The following is a 22,654-nucleotide window of genomic DNA, read 5'->3' on the forward strand; positions in this document are numbered from 1 at the left end:
TCTCACGATTTAACTAACAGCTTCAATAGCAACAACCTACCATACTTCAGGCACACTGATTAGTTGTGCGACCTTAACTTAAGAAGTTCAATTTTGTTATGGGCATTGGTTGATGGTGCCGAGGACACCACTTGATGGGAGGGATCTCTGAGTGGGTGAAGGGGTTGGCACGGGGTATTTAATCCTCTAAGTGTGACCAAGTTTGCCCTGATTGCTACTCTAGGAGAAAGGTCTCAAAGGGGAAGTTATTGGAAGGGGTTGGCACGTGAAGTGGAATCCCCTAATGGTTGTGTGTTGTGTCCGGTATTGGGACACCTTATATTTGCTATATGCTGCATGCGGTTGGTAGTATGTATCCACCATGCAACTAATTAGTACTTACCTTAAACACCAACTCATTTTTTGCCCTGGTCAATCAGTACTCCGTGGTTAGCCTAATTTTTAAGTGTGAACACTGGACATTCATATATAAATATTTTTTAACATATTTTCTTATTAAAAGTTACGTTTTATTTGCACATTAGTAATTTGGATGCTGTGGATGGGACGGTGCAGTCACATGGGTCAGCTCTTTTTCTCCTTTATTTTTGATTTACTATACATTATCTGACTTTGCACACCATTTTTTCCTGTAACTGATGGTTGGTGCTCCCTAATATCTAAATTTTGTATAAATCTCCATATAAGCCTAATAATCAAATATCTATACAAACACGAAGCATTGAGAACTGACTGAATCAAAATATTTAAATGGATAGAAAAAGTATAATAACCAGTGGGTGCTTCCCCTAAAATAAAAAGTTAAATAAATTAAATAGCTGCATATTACAATCAAAAGCCACATGAAAGAGGCAATAATGTGATTCTAGCTGGAGTGCTGCGGTTGGATAACATTGGCTCTTTACTTCTAAAGCCTGCAGGCTCTGCGGTGCCCCAGGGACACAGAAGACTTTGAGATCGCAAGTCTGAGAGAGCCATGTGTGATCGCAACTCTGCAACATCTTCTCAGGTACTTTCCTCTTTCTTTTAATCCAGGTGAGCTGGGCAAGTTTATTGGCAATTGTGCAGGGTTAATGTTTAATCCCTGATGTATGGAAGTTACAGCCCCCTAAGACCTTTACCTTAGAGTCACAGCTTCTTCTAGTTCAAGGACAGATGGATGGATGCCGGTTGGACAGGTTCATTGGAAATAATCATAAAATACTTTGGGGTCACTTTGTGCCATTGAATTGCAGATGCTGTGGGTTATCATGGGTTCATTGATGGCCATTAGTGGCATTGATTACAACCATTTTGTCATTTTTTTTTTTATAGATTTTATTTTTATATTTTACATTTAAACAATAATAAAACAAAACAAAAAATAAGTTGGCATATAGATTAAGGACACGGTTGTGTTGGTTAAGGGAGGGGTCAATGGGCAGTTGGGCTACAAAGTGTCTTATTGTCTTATAGTCTTATTGTTCCTCATTCATTCCAGAGATCCAGATCAGTTGTAAATTCTTGGCAAAAGGTCCATGCGTCCCATATTTTGGTGAATTTTTCAGGACCATTTTGTAGTTTTTAAACATTAAACGTAACATACGTATTTTTTATCTTCAAAGACTTTATGGGGGGAACTAGAGGCTATGTGCAACTCTTTATGTTAGGCTATTGTCTATTTCATATAGTCATCATCCCTATCCCAATAAGACACAACTCCTTCTTCTCCAAGTCCAGGACTTAGTTCTGGTACAGTACCATGCCGACTTGTGGTTACTTGTTATGCATGCAACATCCCTCCGTCTGCTGAAACAAATAAACTCTGCATGGTAGTAGTGCGTATGTATGAACTTATCTGTTTAATCAGATGGAGGGCCTTGTTGCTGGAAGATGAAGGTAACTTATGACTGTGCAGTGGCTCTATCTTAAGAGAACTCTTGGCAACAGGAAGCCGCACAACAGCCTATTATTTTTGTTGAATTCATGGATTTCAGATATCTTAGATCCGGTAAATAAAGGAATCCTTTAATAGCTATTCAAATTAGTGCAACCTGTAAATATGGTATAGTTAAACGGGTCAAATATGAGATTCATTTTGAGATCTATTTTCCTGCACAGGTACGATGAAGTGATATACAAGTGTTTAGAAGACTTGCAGCCCAGATATCTGGTAACATACCTCCTGAGCCTTGGGTAAATATTTTAACTCTACAAAACTTTAATAGTGTTTAATATAATTTTGCCAGGTATGTACATGGAGCAGTGGTAGAGCTGTATATACCACCAGCTTCACACATGGTTCAAGATACTTGTGCACAGATATTCCTGTCTTCCTTGCACCTGTGTGGGTGCTTAACATTTTTTGTTTTTACATACAAGTGAATACACTTCCTATGCCCAAGACAAAACTTAGATACTCTAGTACAAAAGTGTGCCGTTTACGGTATATTTTGGTACAGTATACTGGATAGTTGATTTATGTGTGGCCAAATTCTGCACATGGCAAGTAATACCGTGGATGTGTCGAACATAAAATTATTGATGCAAATTCTTGGGGTTGAGTGTTTGCCATGGGCGTCACAAGTATTTACATAGATGGGTGTGAATATTGCACACACAACTTCCATCGCATGCTGTTGTTCAAATAAACATATAGTAATGGCCTCCCATATCACTTCTGTACTGTGTAATGGTATCATCTGTCAGTTGTGATGAAACAAAAAGCTAGTTTAGCACCTTCTACAACGTTTTCATATACAGATATGTCTATACACCAAACAATGAATTATGGGCTGCAATATACTGTGCTTTATAAACATGCGGCCCTTGAACCTGTGTTATAGTGGATAATTAGCACAACAGTAAAATTATGTATACTACATGTTGTTTAGTGCTATATAATGTAAGCAAAGATATTTTGTGTTACTTTCATCAGGGGCATTAATTTATATGTTGCTGTTTCCCTGTCTAAGACTGAGTTAAGATTTCAGTGTACATGTATGCTTATGTTAGGGACTGATGCTGAAGAGCAGCAGACAAGGTTGGGAGATTAGAGGGTGTTTCACAGGTTTGGTTTGGATGATGTGCCTTATATTGTGATGTGCTTTTGGGCATACATTAATGATATTGATGGACCTTCGGAAGTATAGTGAGAAGAGACACCTTTATTGATGTAGAGATGCCAACCAGCATCACAGGTCACTGAGCTATTGTCACTGGTCACTTGAATAAGCTAGGCTATAGTATCTTTGTCATAAAACGGCTTTCTCCTTTGCAGCCATCTTGCCAATGTGGCCCATCGAACACTGCAGGTTAAGGGAAGTTCTTCAGAAGCAGCTCATGTAAGTTTTGGGTTGTGTTTCCTATCCTCTAGCATAAATAAATCACACACTGATAATTATACGGAGAGATATGCATTTTGTCACTTAGCAGGACATGATAATCCTTTAGTGTAAATTTTACCTAGAAAGCATAAGGCAGCTGGAACATAGATGATGTGTCTTTGAGTGAATGATGCACATTTAGCTAAGGGGTGTAATAGGCCAGTAAGTGGTATGTTCTTACTTTGCTCAGTCCCAGAGAAGTATGGAGTGTGAAATAGAGTGCAAGCCTTAGCAGTATTTCTGAGCTATACAAAGTTATAAAGTTATTAATGACTTGTCCATCTGACTTTATAGAGGCAGATTTATAAAGGTTTGAATTGTAAATTCAAATAGTCTATATTTTTTTTGTGTCAAATTCTAATTTAAAAGCACCAATTTGAATGTAAATTTGAGATTTTCACACCTCAACCATGGAAACAGTTGTAATTCTAATATTCCTGCCAAATTCATTTACAAGTCAATGGCAGAGGTTGAACCATTTGAAGATGTTAATAGGATTCCTGACATCCAAGTTTTTCCCAGAGGAAAATTTGATACGAGTTTCATTCATAGTCGTTCCCATTCAATCAAATTTTAGACGTTTGAATTTTTTCTGAAATAACAGACAAATACAAGAGATCCTCTGCACCCATTATCAATATATTAAGGGCATTGAAACATTTTGTGCCTTAAGCTACAAAAAATGCCTTACCCTTTAAACAAAACATTTTAACTTCCCATTTGAGTTGTGAGTACATTCGAATTTGTTAGAGTAAAAAAAAATTTTACATCAATTTGAAATTTGCCTTTTGATAAATCTGCCCCATAGTTGTGGGTCAATGCAATATTTGTCTATGAATTATTGAGCAGTTTTTACATTTTCTCTTTTCCTTCCCCAACAGGCCCGTCTTCTTTTTTTCAAGAATGTACAAATGGTTCTGGGCAATGGGATGAAACTTCTCGGCATTACCCCTGTTAACAATATGTAAATGATTTGTAGGCAACAATATCCATTTTTATTAAAATTTAAAAAAAAAAAAAAGACAACAATGTGGTCTTGTAGTTATTTTAATAATCAAATTACACTCCTCATATCAAGGGGTGTCCGATAAAAAGAGTAATTAGAATATAGATAAGATACCTACATTTAAATAATTAAACAATTTGAGTGCTTGACGGATGTCCATGGAAATATATTGAAGGCCATTTCCTTGAGACTCATGCTGCATATCCTTCCAACAAATAAAACAGAAAAGGATTTATGGGTAAGCAACAGAAATACCCATTTATAGAAAGTATCATCATTATGAGGTCTGACAAATATGGTTTGTTTTGGAAATGCCTCAAAAAGGCATTAAAGATCAAGTTTACAAGGATTTTTTTTACCATGGTATATTTCACTTGCATAAACATTGTGATCAGGTGCGACCAGCATTTATTTGACATCTTTCATCATGAGACTGGAATAGTGCTGCTCCAGCAGACCTATGCAGTGAAATCCATTTTTCAAAAGAGCAAACAAATTTTTTTTAAATTTAATTTTGAAATCTAACAATTGTTTCCCAGGTTCCCCCAGTCATGTGACTTTTGCTCTGGTAAAGTTCAGTCACTCTTTACTGCTGCACTGCAACTTGGAGTGATATCACCCCCTCCTTTCTCCCCAGCAGCCCATCAGCGGAACAATGGGAAGGTAAACAGCTAACAGCTCCCTGGTAGATCTAAGAACAGCACTCAATATTAAAAATCCATGTCCCACTGGGACACCTTCATTTACATTAAGTAGGAGAAATAGCTTGCTTGAAGGCAGTTCTATCCTGAAGTGCTAGCTCTTTCTGAAAGCACATGACCAGGCAAAATGACCTGAGAATGACCTACACAACAATATTACAACTAAAAAGGTTACTCACCCCAGCTGCCAAAAAATATTGGTAGGTGAGGCTAAAAAATAGTGTTACTATTTGGTGTTACTTTTCTTTTAAAGTGTTTCTAAACCCAAAAAATGGATTGATATAAACCTCCCTTAGAGTGGTCCTCTGATCACATTTCAGTTTATATTGCGTTTTTATTTTAAGTGGTTTCTGATTTTAGCTAGCCTGCTCAGACTACCAGTGCTCAGACTACCGCTTTTTATGCACTTTCTGTATCCCTTTCTGTACAACCCCAGGGTTGCTGATAGTGACTATTAGAGAGATTAGTAAATTATTCTGAAACATACAGTTGTGTTCAGAATAATAGCAGTGTGGAGTTCAATGAGTGAGGTCTTTCTGTGAAAAAACAGGTGACAATAACGGCCCTTATTTAAGGAAGGCAGCAAATGTTGTGCATGCTGGTTATAGTACTTTTCTCTCTGAAAATCTGAGTAAAATTAGTTGTTCAAGACATTGTTCAAAAGAATAGCATGCTTTGATTAAAAGGTTGATTGGAGGTGGGAAAACATATAAAAGAAGTGTAGATAATGATAGGCTGCTCAGCTAAAATGATCTCAAATGCTTTAAAATGGCAAACAAAACTTGAAATATGTGGAAGAAAATGGAAAACGACCATTTGAATGGATAGAAGAATAGCCAAAATAGCAGAGACTCAGCCAATGATCAGCTCCAGGAAGATCAAAGAAGGTCTAAAGTGACCTGTGAGTAATGTTACAATTAGACACCTATGTGAAGTCAAGCTATTGGCAAGATCCCATTGATGACAAAAAGACATGCTGAAGAGGTTCCAATTTGCCAAAGAAAACATTGACTGGCCTAAAGAGAAATATTTTGTGGACTGATAAGTGAGTGTTCTTTTTAGGTCTAGGGGCCGCAGACGGTTTGACACTTAATTCAAGCCACAGTACACTGTGAAGACAGTGAAGCATGGTGGTGCAAGCATCATGATATGGAGATCTTACTCATACTATGAGGTTGGGCCTATTTATCGCATACCAGGGATCATGGATCCGTTTCAATACATCAAATACTTGAAAAGGTCATGTTGCCTTATGCCAAAGAGGAAATGCCCTTTCAACAAGACAACAACCACACCAAAAAACAAGGAACATCTCGATTCCAGACCAACAAGATTGACGTAATGGAGTGGCCAGACCAAACCCCACGCAGAAAACTTGTGGGGTGACATCAAAAATGCTGTTTCTGAGGCAAAACCAAGAAATGCAGAAGAATTGGGCGACTCCATGCAACATTGGTTATACAACTAAATATTAATTCAGTGATTCAAAGGAAAGCAAAATCCTGAAACATTTCAGATTATACAGTGAATCTTTGAGTTTGTAAAGAAGAATGCAGACACTGCTATTTTTTTGGATCAGCCTACCATTCTCTTTTCTTCACTTTCCGTAAAGGAATAACACAAATGTGATATTTTTCTTCATGTTTTGATTTGGAATAGAATGTGCAGTGTTCCCAATACATTTGTGTGTGTAAATAAAAGCTATTATAAGGATTCTGAGCTTTATTCACTTTTTTTAAAGGGAATGTAAAGGCAAAAAAATAAAATCCAATTTTTACTTTCTTTAATGAAAAAGAAACCTATCTCCAATATACTTTAATTAAAAATGTGTACCGTTTTTATAAGAAACCTGACTGTATGCAGTGAAATTCTCCCTTCATTTACTGTTGTGGATAGGAATTGTCAGATGGTTCCTAACTGCTGAGCAGGGAAACAATCATACTTTTGAACAGCCTTACTTCACAGCCATGCAGAATTCAAGCAGCTTTGTTTATGATGATCCCTAAGCAGCCCAGACCACACTGAGCATGTGCATAGTCTTGGTCTTGCAAAGATGTCTAACAAAGTTACAAGATGGTGACCCCCTGTAGCCAACTGCTCTTCACAGCAAACCAGAAACATAATCAATGGATTAATACCATAAAAGCAAACCCTATGCTCACTCAGGGGCCTGAACTGTGGGGTCTGCTGTATTGTAGATTCCCTTCAAACTGGCTTCCAACTCACTCGTTCGTGGTGGGAGGTAGATTTATTGCAGGGAGGCCTGGTACACCACGGAATGAAATGGTTGGTAACAGAGAAAAGCTGTGCAATAATAATATCCATCTCAAGACCTTTTTTTCTGTTTACCACAGAAGCACATGAATTTCTTGGTGTAGGAGAATCAGCCAATATATAAAGACACCAGTAAGGGTGGTGGTACATGGGGAGATTAGTCGCCCATCGACAAATCTTCACTACTGCGGGCAACTCATCTCCCCGAAATGCCTTCCTGCCGGCAAGAATGTGAATCGCTGGCGGAATGGCATAGGTATCGCTTCAAAATTCTAAAACTGCTGTACCAATGTTTTCTATTGAATGTTATCTTTTGAATAGAAGCTTATCTGTAGTCTCGCTTACCTCCTTGTGACACAAATAAGGCCAACTCCAAATCAAACAAGCTTTTACTACGAAAATTTTATTACCTTCATAGTTTAAAAAAAAAAATATTGGCCTCCAGTTTAATGATCCCATAAAAATATTAACAAGTGCAAATTAAATAACTACGCATTTCCAAGTCAGAAAATACTGCAGCGGTGAGAACAAAATTAAAAAGAATATTCTAAAAATGGCTAATGATGTCTCTTTGGGCACAATTGCCGCATATTCCACTGGCACATGTGCAAGGGGCCATTTACTTGCATGCAGCAATGCAATTAGTTCTGCTAGGTCTTTAATGAGCCACAGTCTGTGATGTTTCCCTTCATTTGGTATTTTCTTTGGTCCTTCCAACAATGTCGCTTTTGCAAGATGTTAACACATCAATTAACAAAGCTATATTGAGCAATTAAATACATGATTTGACCTTCCATACGATATAGTCCTGTATGTGTTACATTCAACTGTAAACATGGTTTTTAAAGCTGTGCCAGGACAGGCCAGAACACTTCCTGCTTCTTCATTGTCTCTTGGACTGAAGGCAGGAGAATGGAATTTGTACTTGATTTGCCTGGGTGACCCTCTAACAATCTTAATGGTCATGCTCAGACAAACGTCACACACTGATCAGTCTTCCACTGAGGTTGCTGCTTAGCTCCTTTACCTCTATCTTCGTTGTATCTTTTCTTGGCAAACCATATATGTATATTGACACACAAACAAATAGCGCACCAATGGCGAATGTGAAAGCTGCAGAAAGGGAGAGAGAAATCAGAAATGTACACACTACAATGAAATGGCAAATAAACTGGACAATGGCAAGGTCATTCCATACTTTTGTACATAGTAGTTCATGTAATCTACATCATGTCACAATTAACATAAACTGCAAAAGATAGCTTGTGCCTTTGGGGGGAAATAAGTTAGATTTGGGATGTAAAAATCACATGAGTGTGAGATAAACATCTGACTTGGCTGATAATTGTTTTCCAGCCACTGATCACTCACTAGAAAATTCCAGCAAGCGAACACAGCACTAAATGTCACCAAAAGCTCACTGTGGCTTCTTATCTCTTTCATACAGTACGCCTATGCACGGATGTATTAAAGTTATTCACAGAATTGGCTGCTAAAACATTTATCGACATATTCATCATTACTTCCAACATATTTCTAATAATATATATATATATATATATATATATCAATTATTTAAATTGAGGCTCCAACTATAAAAACTATACCCCCAAAATGAACACTTAAGCAACAGATAGTTCATATCATATTAAGTGGCATATTAAAGAATCTTACCAAACTGGAATATATATTTAAGTAAATATTGCCCTTTTATATCTCTTGCCTTGAGCCACCATTTCGTGATGGTCTCTGTGCTGCCTCGGAGATCACCTGACCAGAAATACTACAACTCTAACTGTAACAGGAAGAAGTGTGGAAGCAAAAGACAACTCTGTCTGTTAATTGGCTCATGTGACTGAACAAGTATAGTTTGTTTGTGTGCACCCTGAATCATACGATCCCTAATTTTTTTAAAAATGGCAGTTCTCTATTTATGATTACCCAATGGCACATATTACTAGAAAATTATATTATTATGAAAATGGTTTATTTACATGAAGTAGGGTTTTATATATGAGCTGTTTTATGCAATATATTTTTATAGCGACCAATATTGTATGGGAGGTATAGTTTTCCTTTAACCATTCATTGGGGGTCACGTGAGGAAGTATTCATTGTCTGACCAGCTGTATACCACAAAATATACCTGGGCGTGACCCTTATCCATGTCTTGTACCGTAGTGTGGCAATCATATATGAATATTACCCTGATTATTCCTGTAAAGAGTGTGCAAATATTACTCATATTGCATCTGCAGAGATTTTGTTGCTACTTTTTCCATACAAATTGTGAAAACAAAGCACACTAGTGATGTGCAGGTTGAGAAAAACTAGACCCGCACCGGCCCGGACTTCGACTTCCTTTTATAGACCTGCGGGCAGGCATGCACCTATAAAACTGGAAGCAGGCTCGCAAATGCGACCCGCAAATGGGGCAGCGAGGTCAGTCCCGAACCCGCCTGGCCCGCACATCATTAAAGCACACATAAAATGATACTTCCAGATGATCGGATCAGCCTATAGAGATAATAAGGTACATACTTATCTGTAAGCCGAAAAGAATCACTGATGCGACGGTAGACAGGACAATTGCAGCTGCTGCAGAGAATCCCTTCATGATGTTATCTGTATATTTAACCACAACCGATGTGTAGAGGCCTCCAACACTTGCAAGAACTACAAGAAAACAGAGCCGTCAAAAGAATTTATATGTTCTGGCAAATAATGTCTGCTGCAGCACCATCATAAACATACAATGCTGCAGATGCCAAGAAGTTTCTTTGGCTGGCTGTTATTTATCTGTGGTTCCAAATTAAAGCAGATTTTTAATTATCTATATCTATTTACCCATTTTAAATGGATTTGGGGATCCTTGTTACTAAGGGATATTCTGCCTATAGATGCACTTTATGATCTGTGAAGTGCAAGGAAAGTCCCAGGCTTGGAACATCCCTCAGCAGACTCACTATTTAATCTATGTTATACCTATACTGTGTCTGCATTAATGAATATCAGGCAAGAGAAACATATTAAGTTTAGGGTAACTTGCTACAAATAACTTATTTAAAGGGAAAACATACTCCACTTTTTGTCAAGAGCTCGTTCAGCTGTGCATAAAAACTGTGTAAATTTCCAAAAATAACTGTAAATGTATTTTTTACCCCTACACAGAAATACTTGCTAGCACAAATTGAAAGGAAGCAATGATAATCATAAGAAACATTCCCACCCCCTTCAAGTCACAATATAATGCAAAACCCCTCTTTTGCCTTGTTCTACTTGTGAAGTGATGGATTCTGAGACTTTAATTCCCTCTTTTAACTTGTTTTTGTAACCAAGCTTTTAACTTGTTTCATTAGAGGTTTCAGAAAAGCAAAATATACCAAGTTAATGTGCTATTAAGTCAGCGGTGGTTTCTTGGAAGCAGGTAACATATTGTAGGTGCAGTGTATAAGGCCCCATTCATACCCCAGTATGTTATAGAATGGGAAATTCTAAGCAATTGGCCCCTTAATTTTTTTCTTTGTTATAGTTTTTGAATTATTTGCCTTTTTCTTCTGACTCTTTCCAGCTTTCAATGGGGGTCACTGACCCCATCTAAAAAACAAATGTTCTGTAAGGCTACAAATGTTTTGTTATTGCTACTTTTTATACGCCTCTTTCTATTCAGGCCTCACCTATTCATATTACAGTCTCTTATTCAAATCAGTGCATAGTTGCTAGGGTGATTTGGACCCTAGCAACCAGACCATTGAAACTGCAAACTGGAGAGCTGCTGAATAAAACACTACATAACCCCAAAACCACAGAAGATCACTCTTGCAGCATACTGAAAGTTAGTTTAAAGGAACAACCCCTTAAAGACAGTCCGAAAGGGGCTGAACATAGGCCTGCTAAAATAAGTATGTTGCCATTCCTCAATGATTTCTGTCAGGCCAACACAATTGTTCTGGGTGCAGGCAGGACAATCATAGGGACTGCTTTCTGGTGTCTGTATTTCAGCCGGTCCATTTTCAGCCCCATCTGGCATTAGCCTTTCACTTAATGCTGATCAAAGTGCAATTTAACACCTATGTTAACAAATCACCTCCACAATGTTTTATGAGCCTAGTCAATGTTCAATGATGTTGAATATATAAGGAAGGCCGAATAAATGGAGGAAGTATATGAAGTAACATCAGCCTACTTACAAATGACAATCCAAACAAGGAAACTGTAGCCATAAAAAAAGCCCTTTTCCATGACTTGTGCTCCTTCAGATATGTATACACCTAATGCCGTCACCAAAATACCAGACAGGTACATCTGGATGTTCCTCACCCACAGGGATGTGTCTGTGCTTTTTAAAACTTTCTCAAAATAAACCCCTAAAATAGAAAAAGAAATATCTTGGTCATTAAAGCAGATAAAACAGAATTCATGTGGGCTCTTCATTTTTTGTATTTTCACAACATTGTATATAAAACAGATATTTTCCCTGGAACAGATAATTTGCCAGTTTGTTTTCAACGGTTCAGTCCATGTCTAAAGCTTGTGTACATAACTTAAGCTGGCCATCGACGCAAAGATTACGATTTTTTTTGGATTGTGTGTGGATTGTTCATTTAGAACTGTGGGGGGGGGGGTATAAGACAGGAAAAGACATGGATTCCAAATGTCACTGAGAGGATGTTAATTATATAATGCTCAGACTAACAATATGAATATAAAAGTAATAGCTTGTTAGTGGTTGGCGGGCTCTTGATATCGGGTTCTTTGGTGGGGCCTTGGTGCCCCAGTCCAACACTGCAAAAAAGATTGGTGCAAAAAAAAAAAAAAATATATATATATATAAAAAAATTAGCAGGACACAAAAAATACATTGGTCTGCTCATAACTGTTGTAAGTTGTGGATTAGTGAAAAGTGCATAAGGCCACATTTAGCCATTTCTGTAACATCACTAATTATATAACCCATATATTTTATTGTGACCTGATCCTGTGCCTTTAGTTCAGTATAAAGGCAACAATATCTGCTTTATTTCCAAACTTCTACTTAGGCCCCAGAAATTGTCAGTGCTACCCATATGCTTCTGTTTTTACAGTAGCCACCGACATCTCTTATCTAATTTCAGATACATGTAGTTCTATTTTAAAGGCGAAGTAAGTATGTATTTACTTGGAGGTTCCAAAAGTTAGGCAAGTGATCGTATTTACTTACGGTACCTGAAACCTCGGGCCGGTTCTCATATTAGCAGAAAACTGCACCAGCCCGGGATTCTTCCAGTGAGCACAGGCCCAGGATGTGAGGCAAGTATATATAATCACTTGGGGTGCCTCCATGTACATAGACCTTTCCTGCACTGAGATGTTTCGGGGCCTGGTGTACCCTGACAGGATATGACAGCCACTTCTGATATGTAAACGATTGTACCCAGTATTTTCTCTAAGTGCCAAGTATGATTGTTATATTATAATTTATTGTTAATCTTTCTTTGTTTGTGTCCAAAATGCAAAATAAAATCCTTTAAAAAACAATAGGCCTTTCCTTCTCCTTAAGGAAAAGAGAGCAGCAGGGTTAACCCTTACAATGCTGGAGTAGCTCTTTTAGCTAACTGGTTTGCTGCTGTTGCGTGACAAAGCCATGCTTGGTTATCCTATAGCAGGGGTCCATAACCTTTTTTACTTGTGAGCCACATTTAAATGTAAAAAGATTTGAAGAGCAACACAAGCATGAAAAAGTCTATGGGGATGTCAAATAAGAGCTGTGATTGACTATTGAGTAGCCTCTATATGGCTGGCAGTTTACCTGTTTAGCAGTACAACTGTTTTTTTATGCAACAAAAACTTGCCTCCAAGCCTGGAATTCAAAAATAAGCACCTGCTTTGAGGCCACTGGTAGCAACATCCAAGGGGTTGGTGAGCAACATGTTGCTCGCGAGCTACTGGTTGGGGACCACTGTCCTATAGCGAAGGCACCAAATATATTGAAGTATAAAATGATTTTGATACCCTCTAGAAAGAAAAAATTTGGATGAAAAGGCAAGACAGAGGGTGTATTTGGATCCTGTATACCTGCAAATCCAGAACACAGCACAGCAATAGCAACAGCACCTATTCCCAGTAAATAATTCTGTTCAATCTGTAAAAAATTAAAGTATAAAAAGCAGAAATACATTTTATTCTCTTTCTTTTTTAAAATATGAAGCATTTGAAATAGTTAGTTGGGATGCAGTAGTTAGGTGGTAGCCAAAATAATAAATCAAATATAAATACAAATGTATGCCACAAGCAGTTCATTATGGAAATATAACCTGCCAATTCACAGACAATGAGGCCATTGTGTAATATTTGGCCGAGTGCTGATTTTTTGATGCATAGGAAAGGTAAATATCACAGCAATGCACTCTGAATTCAATACAAAAATATCTATGGTAACAAGGTATGAATGTTCCCAAGATTCCTATAGAATGAAAGTATGTGTGCTGCTATTGTTTATGTAACAGGAGTCAAAAGAAAATAATTTAATATATATAAAATCACATAATATGATACACTTTCAGTTTTCGTTAATTATTTTAAAACACTTTTTTTTGGTGTTACAACTAGCAATAACCTCAGACAGGAATGGTTTATTTGCTGAGCAGTGGAACGTGAAGTGCTTTTATTATTTTGGGGGGGTTGCAGAAAGTCAAAATGAAAGCAGAGTTATTAATATTGCCAGTCAGGAGTATGGCATAATAACAGGAGAAATATCCACTCCTTACTTATCTGCTAATCATTTACCTACAGCTAGAGCATAACCGACCCCCTACTATGATTTAAAAGTCACCAGAATAAACAATCCACAGGTCCACACAGTCCACAGGTCAAGTACTTTTTTTAAAAGAGATGACCTACCTGATCAGACTTCTATTATACTTCTAATAAATATATACATTTTAGTAGGGAGTATATTATCCTTTATCACCTAAAATGTTCATTTATGCCATATTGCTTAAAGGGATACTGTCATGGGAAAACTTGTTTTTTTCAAAATGCATCAGTAAATAGTACTGCTCCAGCAGACTTCTGCACTGAAATTCAGTTTTTCAAAAGAGCAAACATATATTTTTATATTTAGTTTTGAAACCGGACATGGGGTTAGACATATTGTCAATTTCCCAGCTGCCCCAGTCATGTGACTCGGATTAACTTCAGTCACTCTTTACTGCTGTTCTGCAAGTTGGAGTGATATCACCCCCCCCCCCGGCAGCATAACAACAGAACAATGGGAAGGTAACCAGATAGCAGCTCCCTAACACAAGATAATAGCTGCCTGGTAGATCTAAGAACAGCAATAGTAAAATCCTGGTCACACTGAGACACATTCAGTTACATTGAGTAGGAGAAACAACAGCCTGTCAGAAAGCAGTTCCATCCTAAAGTGCTGGCTCATTCTAAAAGCACATGACCAGGCAAAATGACCTGAGATGGCTGTCTACACTCCAATATTACAACTGTTGGTTCAGGAATTACATTTTATATTGTAGAGTGAATTATTTGCAATGTAAACAGTGTAATTTATAAATAAAAACTACACCATAAAAATCATGTCAGAATCCTCTTTTTAAATTAAAATACTCACGCACACTTGGGTGCAGATGCACAATCAGTCCCTTCACTAACATGCACAACTCCCAGCACATTCTGTATAATCAACTCCCAGTATTAGGATTCTCCTGTCAACAAGTTTATTGGACAAATCTATGGTTTTTCTTTAATGTTTTGCATTTAAGTTTTTATGTTAAGGAGAACTGGGACAGCACAAGGTGTCTCACCATCGCAGTGCATTGCACTTAACAGGTACAGGTTATTGCAAAGCAGTAACTTATTTTTAAATATTAGATTCTTTATATTTCTTGTAGTATTCTGTACCACAACCAGTTTTTATCACTATATCAAGATTCCTACAGAAGAAAGTTTTCTTAAATGTTGTTTGCCCTTTGAAAATATAATAAAATATAAATAAGTACACAGAATACAGCAGATCTTTCCTCTTGGTTGGATAATACTGTGTATGTTATGTTTCCCATAACAAATACCTTTATTAAGCTGTATTTACAATCCAGTTACTCTTCCTGTCATACTCTGAACTCTCAGACCGGACCTACACAAATTATATATTAAATCTATTCATATGAACCTGTTACCTGTACTTTAGTGGCTTCTGCTGGACTGTACTGCACTAGGGTGACACCTCCACACAACATCAATACAGAGAACCACTGCAGCTTACTCAGTGAGCGATTCAACATCAACACCGTACACAATGCAGTGCAGGGGATTTTCAGCTGGTAGGTAACCTATGGAGAAGGAACAGAAAAAAATCAGGTGCTTACAGATACATGGCTTACTAATGGTACTAAAAAATTTTTTTTCAAAGGGCCCCGAGTTCAATCCTCTAGCCGTTTCTTTCTTCCATTCTCCAACTGGTATAATTGATAGATAATCCAAGTACTATGAAACAGCACTTCTTAATAAGATAAGGAAAAGACAGCAAGAAAAACGATAAATACAGTGCAGTAATTTTTTTTACAACACCCTTTTGTGCTCCACTTTCCTTAATTACTTATACGTGAAACCAGTTATTTTCATTCACCAGTGACCTTTTGGTAAAACTGTGGGATAGAGTTAACTTCTCTTTTAAAACTACTCAAAGTGCTTCTACACCAGGGGAGGGTGGGTACTCTAAGCCTTTGATGAAGTTAAAGTGATGAAACGCGCCAGGCGGAGATTGGTGACGACACCTGGAGAGAGAGACGCTGTGAGATAACTTTGCCGGCATGCGAGATTGAAAAGTTAACATAGCGAACAGGTAAAGTGCATTGAGAACTGGATGGACTGACAAGCGATTTTTATTCTATTTATGTGAGTGTAATTTTAAATTACTAGTAACTAAATTGTTCCCAGAAAACCAGGAGGAGATACATTGGGGAGAAATGTTTGTTGAAAGCTATACAGCCATTTAAACGTACCCACCCTGCCCTGGTGTAAAAGCACTTTTGAGTAGGTTTAAAGGAGAAGCTAAAATTCTATCAAAAGGGTGACTGAAAAAACTGGTTTCACTTTTAAGTAATTAAGGAAAGTGGAGCACAAAAATGTGTTGCAAAAAAAGTAATACATTACTGCACTATATTTATCATTTTTCTTGCTGTCTTTTTCTGAGCTTCTTACTAATGGTACTATCATGCACCATACCGGGAGGAATTTGGCTTATGTGTTCTACATAACACTAGTACTCACCTGATACACAGCAGCATCAAGATTGCTCAGTGCCACAAATGCCATGTTATTCTGCAAAGCATAAACCAGGGACGGCACTGACAGCTTCAGCATCTCCACTGGGCTTCCCAATATATTTTCCTTCAAAGAAGTCATCAGTCTACCAAGACTTCCAGTTTCTCTAAATGAAACATTAAAGAACAGCATAGGAGTCTTTTATTTTGCTCACTGTAATTAAACCAACAATGCCCTAGTAATAAGAGAGTTTTGTCAATTGAAATGATTATTAGCCAATAAGAGCAACAAGACATTCATATAGAGAGTTTTTTAGAACTAGGTAAGTTTTGGTTTCTTAGGTTCAGGTACAGCATTTGACATATTTGAACACAATCCTAGCTAAAATCTGTAGCCTATTTTTTAGGAAAATATGGGGACACAACTGGAATAAGCAATTCCAATAAACATGAATAAAGGCAACCTTGCTTATATCTTGGATCACCAATATTTGCATACTGTTAATTAAACCTTGTTTAAGTATAAATATTTGTTTTCAAAAAAATACAGGAAAAGTTTTGAGAGAGTTTATAAAGGTGCAAGTTACAGCTAAGTTGCCTCACGAGGAAACTTCGGGCAACTTCGGAAAACAAATCGTTTCGAGTGCCATTAAGTGGCTATTTAGATTCTAGCCAGTGGGGAGTCAGTTCGGGGAAGAAGAGGCGATTTGTCGCCAGGTGACTAATCTCCCTGAATCTCCACGTGTGTCTCTGCCCTGAGTTAGTCAGAAACACAGGTTATATAATGCCATGGTTTTTATAAATGAAAACAGAGAATTTGCTTGCCCAGACAATTGCCTGCTCAGCTGTCAGTGCTCCTTACAGATTTCAATAGTAATCACGTGTGATTGTGCAATTGTCCCTCAGAGTTTCTACTAATTACTGAGTGGCAATAACATGCCACCGGGATTAAATCTTCTTACTTACAATTGTTGCTGAAATTATTGGTGGAGAAGCTAGATGGGGTATTTTGTCACTCAGTTGATATATATAGCTATGTGGGAAGGTGACAAAATTACGACCAAAATACCATCCCTTATTTAATGGAAATCACCTGTAATTGCTGGCACATCCCACTGTCACACTACTGTTATTTGCAAAGGCAGTTATCAGTATTTGTGAGCGACAGTCACCCAACATGCATGTTCTCATTAACTCCAATGCATTTCTTGACCTGAGAAAATATGCCCATGTATGCCAATGCATTTGTTGGGAAAAAAAAACCCAACCATTAACTTGAGTGCATTTATGAGAAGAAAAAAAAAAAAACCACACCAAATTACGCCCAATGAATTCAGTACATTTCACAGGACAGATTTCCTCAGTGTATGTTATAATACATAACTAGTCAGTTCCTATGATTTATACCATTTCTGACCTTTAGAAAAGTACTGTACAAGTAGAAAATGCTGTCCTGAAATGGAGTTGCTCAGCAACTCATGGAAAATAAACAAATAAACACAGACACTATCACATTGCTCCCATCAGTATGAAATACCATATAAAGTAGATATAGAAGTAAAGTTATTTGTAAATGTAAAATTGCAACAAAAACACAAAAAAAATCTGGTTCATATTATTTGCACCCCTGTCTAGCTGCAAGACAACAGATTAAAAAACAGATTACTACTGTTAGACTTTTTTTATGTCAATATGCAAATGTGATGTGTGGGTTACCTCAAAACCCTTCCCGCCCCCACAACCTAAAGGTGGCCATAGACGTTAAGATTTTTCGTCAAATTATCACAGGGTTGTCAATCAGAAAATCGATCGAAAATTTTCATTGGTCACAAATGATATGTATCCATTGTCCAATTGTTTGCAGGGCCAAGCAGGCAGCTAGCCACAGTTTGCTAGCTTCAACTAGACTATATTGTTTGGAATGGTCTTTTTAGTTGATGGACAAATCATATATTTAAACTTTAAACGATCATTTCGGATCTTTTGAAAATCTTAACATCTATGGTCACTTTTACTATGCCCTCCCTGATTCCACCTCCAGCAGCCTCTATTTGCTGTGCCTGCTCCACCCCTTCCCCTTTGTGATAGGGGAGATGGTGCCTAATGTTTAGTTCATAAGCAAGTTGGACGCACACAATGATGTTCAAACAGCACTTGTTTGATCAATCCAGATGTATCACTTTAGCTGTATAAGATTTTATAAAGCAAAACAAAATAGTGGGGGGGGGGGGCCCTACACACAGAGCTACGACTAACTGCCACATCTCTACATGTGGTGCCAGAATTTAGAGAGTAAATGAAGCCAAGATGATATACAATGCCAAATAAAAAATAGGATTTCATAACAAATGCCAAAGTACGATTGATGTTATAACAAATGCCAGACAAAGTACGATTTTCAAAGCTCATTCTACATAACTATGACTAGAGTTATCATTTAAGCATTGTAAGTCAACAGATAACATATCTGTTTTTTTCTGAGTAAGAAGATTGTGCATACAATGTTCCCAAAGAGCGAAATGTAATTAAAAAAAACTCCTTAATTATGTAGAAAACATATGCAAAATTGAGTTACAGTGACTTTCTGTAGACAGCGCTGCGCAATATGTTGGCGCTCTATAAATACAAGTTAATAATAATAATGCTGGCCATTTTAAAAATGAAGTCAAGTTTCAGTAATGTTCAAAACCACAAAAATGCTCGTTTAAATTGATTTTCATGTACAAAGCTAGTGTAGCGTAGTGTATCACTAAGCAGAAAACTGTACATATTCTTCTCAGCTGGGCAAATCTATAAGTATAGTACCCATGACAAATCAGTACAGGTATGGGATCCATTATCCAGAAACCCTTTATACAGAAAGATCCGAATTACAGAATGCCTGCCTCCCATTGACTCCACTTTATCCAAATAATTAAAATTTTCAAATTCAAACTAAGATATAATTAATCCTTATTGGAAGCAAACCCAGCCTATTGGGTATATGTAATGTAATGATTTTCTAGTAGACTTATAGTATGATGATCCAAATTATGGAAAGATTCATTATCCGGAAACCCCCAGGCCCCAAGAATTGTGTAGAACAGGTCCCATACCTGTATATTAACTATAAATATTACAGAAGTTGCTACTTATACAAGATCTGCTTGTAGCACATTCTCTATGTGCATTATATACAATCATCATCATCAAACAGTTGCATATTAGCGTTCTTCAAAAGAAGTACTTACTTTGCCAGAATGCACACACTCAGTAGCAACTTAATCACCTCTGTGATGCATACAGCTGTCGTGGAAAAGTACATTTCTGTTGTTACGGTCCTTGTGTAGCGAAGAACTATAGTATACGCAGCAGCAATAAGGGTCATTACCAGTAAGCAATACAGCTTGAAGAGCAGACTGACATTTTCTAATGGACAAGGAAGAAAATGTAAATAATTTTAAATTATTATTTAAATATTAGCCAACTTTCATATGAATCCTTTCGCACAAAAAAATTGTTGCCAGTGGCAAAATAGGAAGGGATATGTGTAGGAGAACATAACCCCAAAAATAAATTTTTGCCTCATGTGATTATAAGTTAATTAAAAAGTATTTATGGCTTTAAAAGGTATTTGTAAGTGTAACTGCAACTGAAAGCAGAATTTATTTATTATACTGGTTCTGACTCAAAACAGAGAAGCAAATGCCAACTCTCTAAAAAGACAAGACTAATTCCCTCAATGCACTGTATGCTTTTTCAAAGGTCTCTTAGTCATCAGGCTTCTGGTTTATTGTTTCAAAGTAAGAACCAGCAGTGCAGAGCATAGCAATTAGTTGCAAAATATACATCCCTTTGCAAACATGTTTTAAAATATATTAATATAGATCCCAATAGTTACGTCAAAAAACAGCTGCCTATAGAGACCAGGGTTTGATCCTTGCAAAGAGAAATATGTTAACGTCTTTTGCCTAAGGGTAATGGCACATGTCGTTACACCCATTTGCTCCATGTTGCAGAAGTACTGACAGGCATTAAATCCACCATCACCAAAACTCACCAAATGTAAGCATTGACTTGTGGTTGGAATGGATGGATAGGTGATTTCTCTGCCCTTCAGCAAGTCACTCTACTCATGCCCCTATGTTTTAAAAGCACTGGCACATAAACTCTGCTTCATAAAGCTTTAAGTGCACCTAAAAGTTACAACTGCTAGTCATTTGCACCAATATACATTTATTAAGAATATATGGTGGAAAATGATGATATTGCTTAAAAGAACTGCAGTACCCTGCTATGATTGCATAGTGATTGACTTTAATGCTTGGGCAAAAGCACCTATTGTACAAATGTCTTTAACGAGAGGAAGTGAAGCACCAGTATGGTCTCTATGAGGAACTCACACAATTTATACACATAGCAAACTTTAACGGGGACCCAAAAATGTGTTAATTTGAAAGCAGGGCCATCACTCTGGATAACCTTGAATAGATGCGCTAATGCATTTCACTGAGGTGTCTGCAGGACAGCAATTCAATTTCATCCAGCTGCAGCGCTGGGTATAATCAGATTATTTACATCATATCATTTGAATGTGATTCCCCATTGGTAAACAAAGAAAAGGATTTAGGTGAATATACAGGGTTACTTTATTTAATCCCCAAACAGACTGATAATTACTGTACTTCTCTTATGGTTGTGCTTGTGACAGGCTGTTCTTTGCAGAGTTTATTCTTCCTTTCAGGAATCATACAGTCTTTTATTTCATAAAATAAATCCAAAGAGATGTGATCATCCTACACACGATTTTCATTGGTACCAAATGAAACCTTAGGGAATGCAGGAAATGTGGATCTGCTGAATAGACTGCACATTAGGCAGCAGGGATGTAGCTACTTATTTAGCCACCACAGAGTATATAGGAAATGTATTAAGGAAAGGGAGACATGACATGGGGCACTTACTGCCACTGCCACACACCAAATATCACTGACTAAAACCATTGGCCATTTATTGCAGCTAATATACAGCTACAGGATGTGCGTCCCCAGTTATGGTTCTTTGGCGGACCCAAACCGCACAGTACTTACCTCTGGCTGCCATCCTGACACTTCTCCAAAGCGGCTCCCGGCGCTACTACTGCAAAGAACCTGTCGGAAGTGACGTGCACAGAAACGCATCCACGCTTGCTAATCTCTAGGGGCCAAGAGGGGAGGGTAGCTGCTAGTTCCAAATTGACAACAGGCCGTGGATGACGTCACGCACACGCGAACGTCTCGGGGAACGCCTCCGTCACGTGACATTCGGCGCATATTCGGCGCCTTCTTCAAATGGTGGTCAATCGGGGATTGCCTGGATAAGAACCCTGCCACAGTGCTCCAATGAATGAGTATGTGGTTGAGCTGGGCAGCATTAGGTTTTTTCTTGGGGCAGGATTTTACTTTTTTCCCTTACTGTAATATCGGGGCGCTTGTGAAATACGGGGGCGTTTACTATTCAGTGGAGGCTGCTAATCTTTTACATACTTGGTGGCTTGTTGTGCTCCTAATATTAGGGGGTGATTACAGACAGCTTCTATGTGACGTGTATTTAGATTTTGGGTGTTTGTGCTGATGAGATTTGAGGTTTTTTTTTTAAGGGAGGGTGTTGAGTTTTTTGTGTATTTCCTGCCTGCCCTCTGCCCCCTCTGTGTGCCATGCCCTGTTTGCCCTCTGCCCCCTCTGTGTTCCATGCCCTGCCTGCCCTCTGGCCCCTCTGTGTTCCATGCCCTGTCTGCCCTCTGCCCCCTCTGTGTTCCTTGCCCTGCCTGCCCTATGCTCCCACTGTGTGCCCTGCCTGCCCTCTGCCCCCTCTGTGTTCCAAGCCCTGCCTGCCCTCTGCCCCGTCTGTGTTCCATGCCCTGCCCTCTGTGTTCCATGCCCTGCCTGCCCTATGCTCCCACTGTGTGCCCTGCCTGCCCTCTGCCCCTCTTTGTTCCATGCCCTGTCTGCCCTATGCTCCCACTGTGTGCCCTGCCCCCTCTGTGTTTCATGCCCTGCCTGCCCTCTGCCCACAAAACAAAAAACTCTCCAC

General features: G+C 38.1%; 3 protein-coding genes across 10 annotated transcripts in view; 2 read left to right on the forward strand and 1 right to left on the reverse strand.

The window, feature by feature from the left end:
• rars2.S (arginyl-tRNA synthetase 2, mitochondrial S homeolog) overlaps nucleotides 1-4,388 on the forward strand; it is a 31,146-nt gene extending 26,758 nt beyond the window's left edge. For 3 of the 4 annotated variants that reach the window (XM_018264394.2, XM_018264393.2, XM_041563997.1), the window contains exons 17-20: nucleotides 914-1,009; nucleotides 2,101-2,175; nucleotides 3,260-3,323; nucleotides 4,247-4,370. In XM_018264394.2, the coding sequence (XP_018119883.1) occupies nucleotides 914-1,009; nucleotides 2,101-2,175; nucleotides 3,260-3,323; nucleotides 4,247-4,333 (322 nt within the window). In that variant the 3' untranslated portion in view covers nucleotides 4,334-4,370. 4 annotated transcript variants of the gene reach the window in all.
• Nucleotides 4,389-7,729: 3,341 nt separating this feature from the next.
• Nucleotides 7,730-21,833, reverse strand: slc35a1.S (solute carrier family 35 (CMP-sialic acid transporter), member A1 S homeolog). Its single transcript, XM_018265449.2, has 8 exons — nucleotides 21,673-21,833; nucleotides 19,834-20,011; nucleotides 16,611-16,770; nucleotides 15,518-15,670; nucleotides 13,401-13,467; nucleotides 11,537-11,713; nucleotides 9,888-10,022; nucleotides 7,730-8,459 (listed from the first exon to the last, which is right to left on the reverse strand). Exons 1-8 carry the CDS (start codon nucleotides 21,683-21,685, stop codon nucleotides 8,326-8,328), a joined length of 1,017 nt encoding a protein of 338 aa, XP_018120938.1. The 5' UTR covers nucleotides 21,686-21,833; the 3' UTR covers nucleotides 7,730-8,325.
• The window catches only part of LOC108717977 (phosphatidylinositol glycan anchor biosynthesis class U protein-like), a 30,439-nt gene continuing 29,616 nt past the window's right edge, over nucleotides 21,832-22,654 (forward strand). For all 5 annotated transcript variants that reach the window (XM_041564657.1, XM_041564655.1, XM_041564656.1 and 2 more), the window contains exon 1: nucleotides 21,832-21,971. In XM_041564657.1, the coding sequence (XP_041420591.1) occupies nucleotides 21,968-21,971 (4 nt within the window). In that variant the 5' untranslated portion in view covers nucleotides 21,832-21,967. The remainder of the gene's footprint in view (nucleotides 21,972-22,654) is intronic.

The sequence above is a fragment of the Xenopus laevis genome, chromosome 5S, assembly GCF_017654675.1.
Source record: "Xenopus laevis strain J_2021 chromosome 5S, Xenopus_laevis_v10.1, whole genome shotgun sequence".
Classification (NCBI taxonomy): Eukaryota; Metazoa; Chordata; class Amphibia; order Anura; family Pipidae; genus Xenopus; species Xenopus laevis.

Bases quoted from the DNA above. Each gene is read 5' to 3' on its own strand.
- slc35a1.S (XM_018265449.2), bottom strand. The intron at 16,771-19,833 runs GTAAGTACTTCT...TGTTTCATTTAG, and splicing joins AGTGTGTGCATTCTGGCAAA to AGAAACTGGAAGTCTTGGTA. The intron at 11,714-13,400 runs GTATACAGGATC...TTTCTATTTTAG, and splicing joins GCTGTGTTCTGGATTTGCAG to GGGTTTATTTTGAGAAAGTT.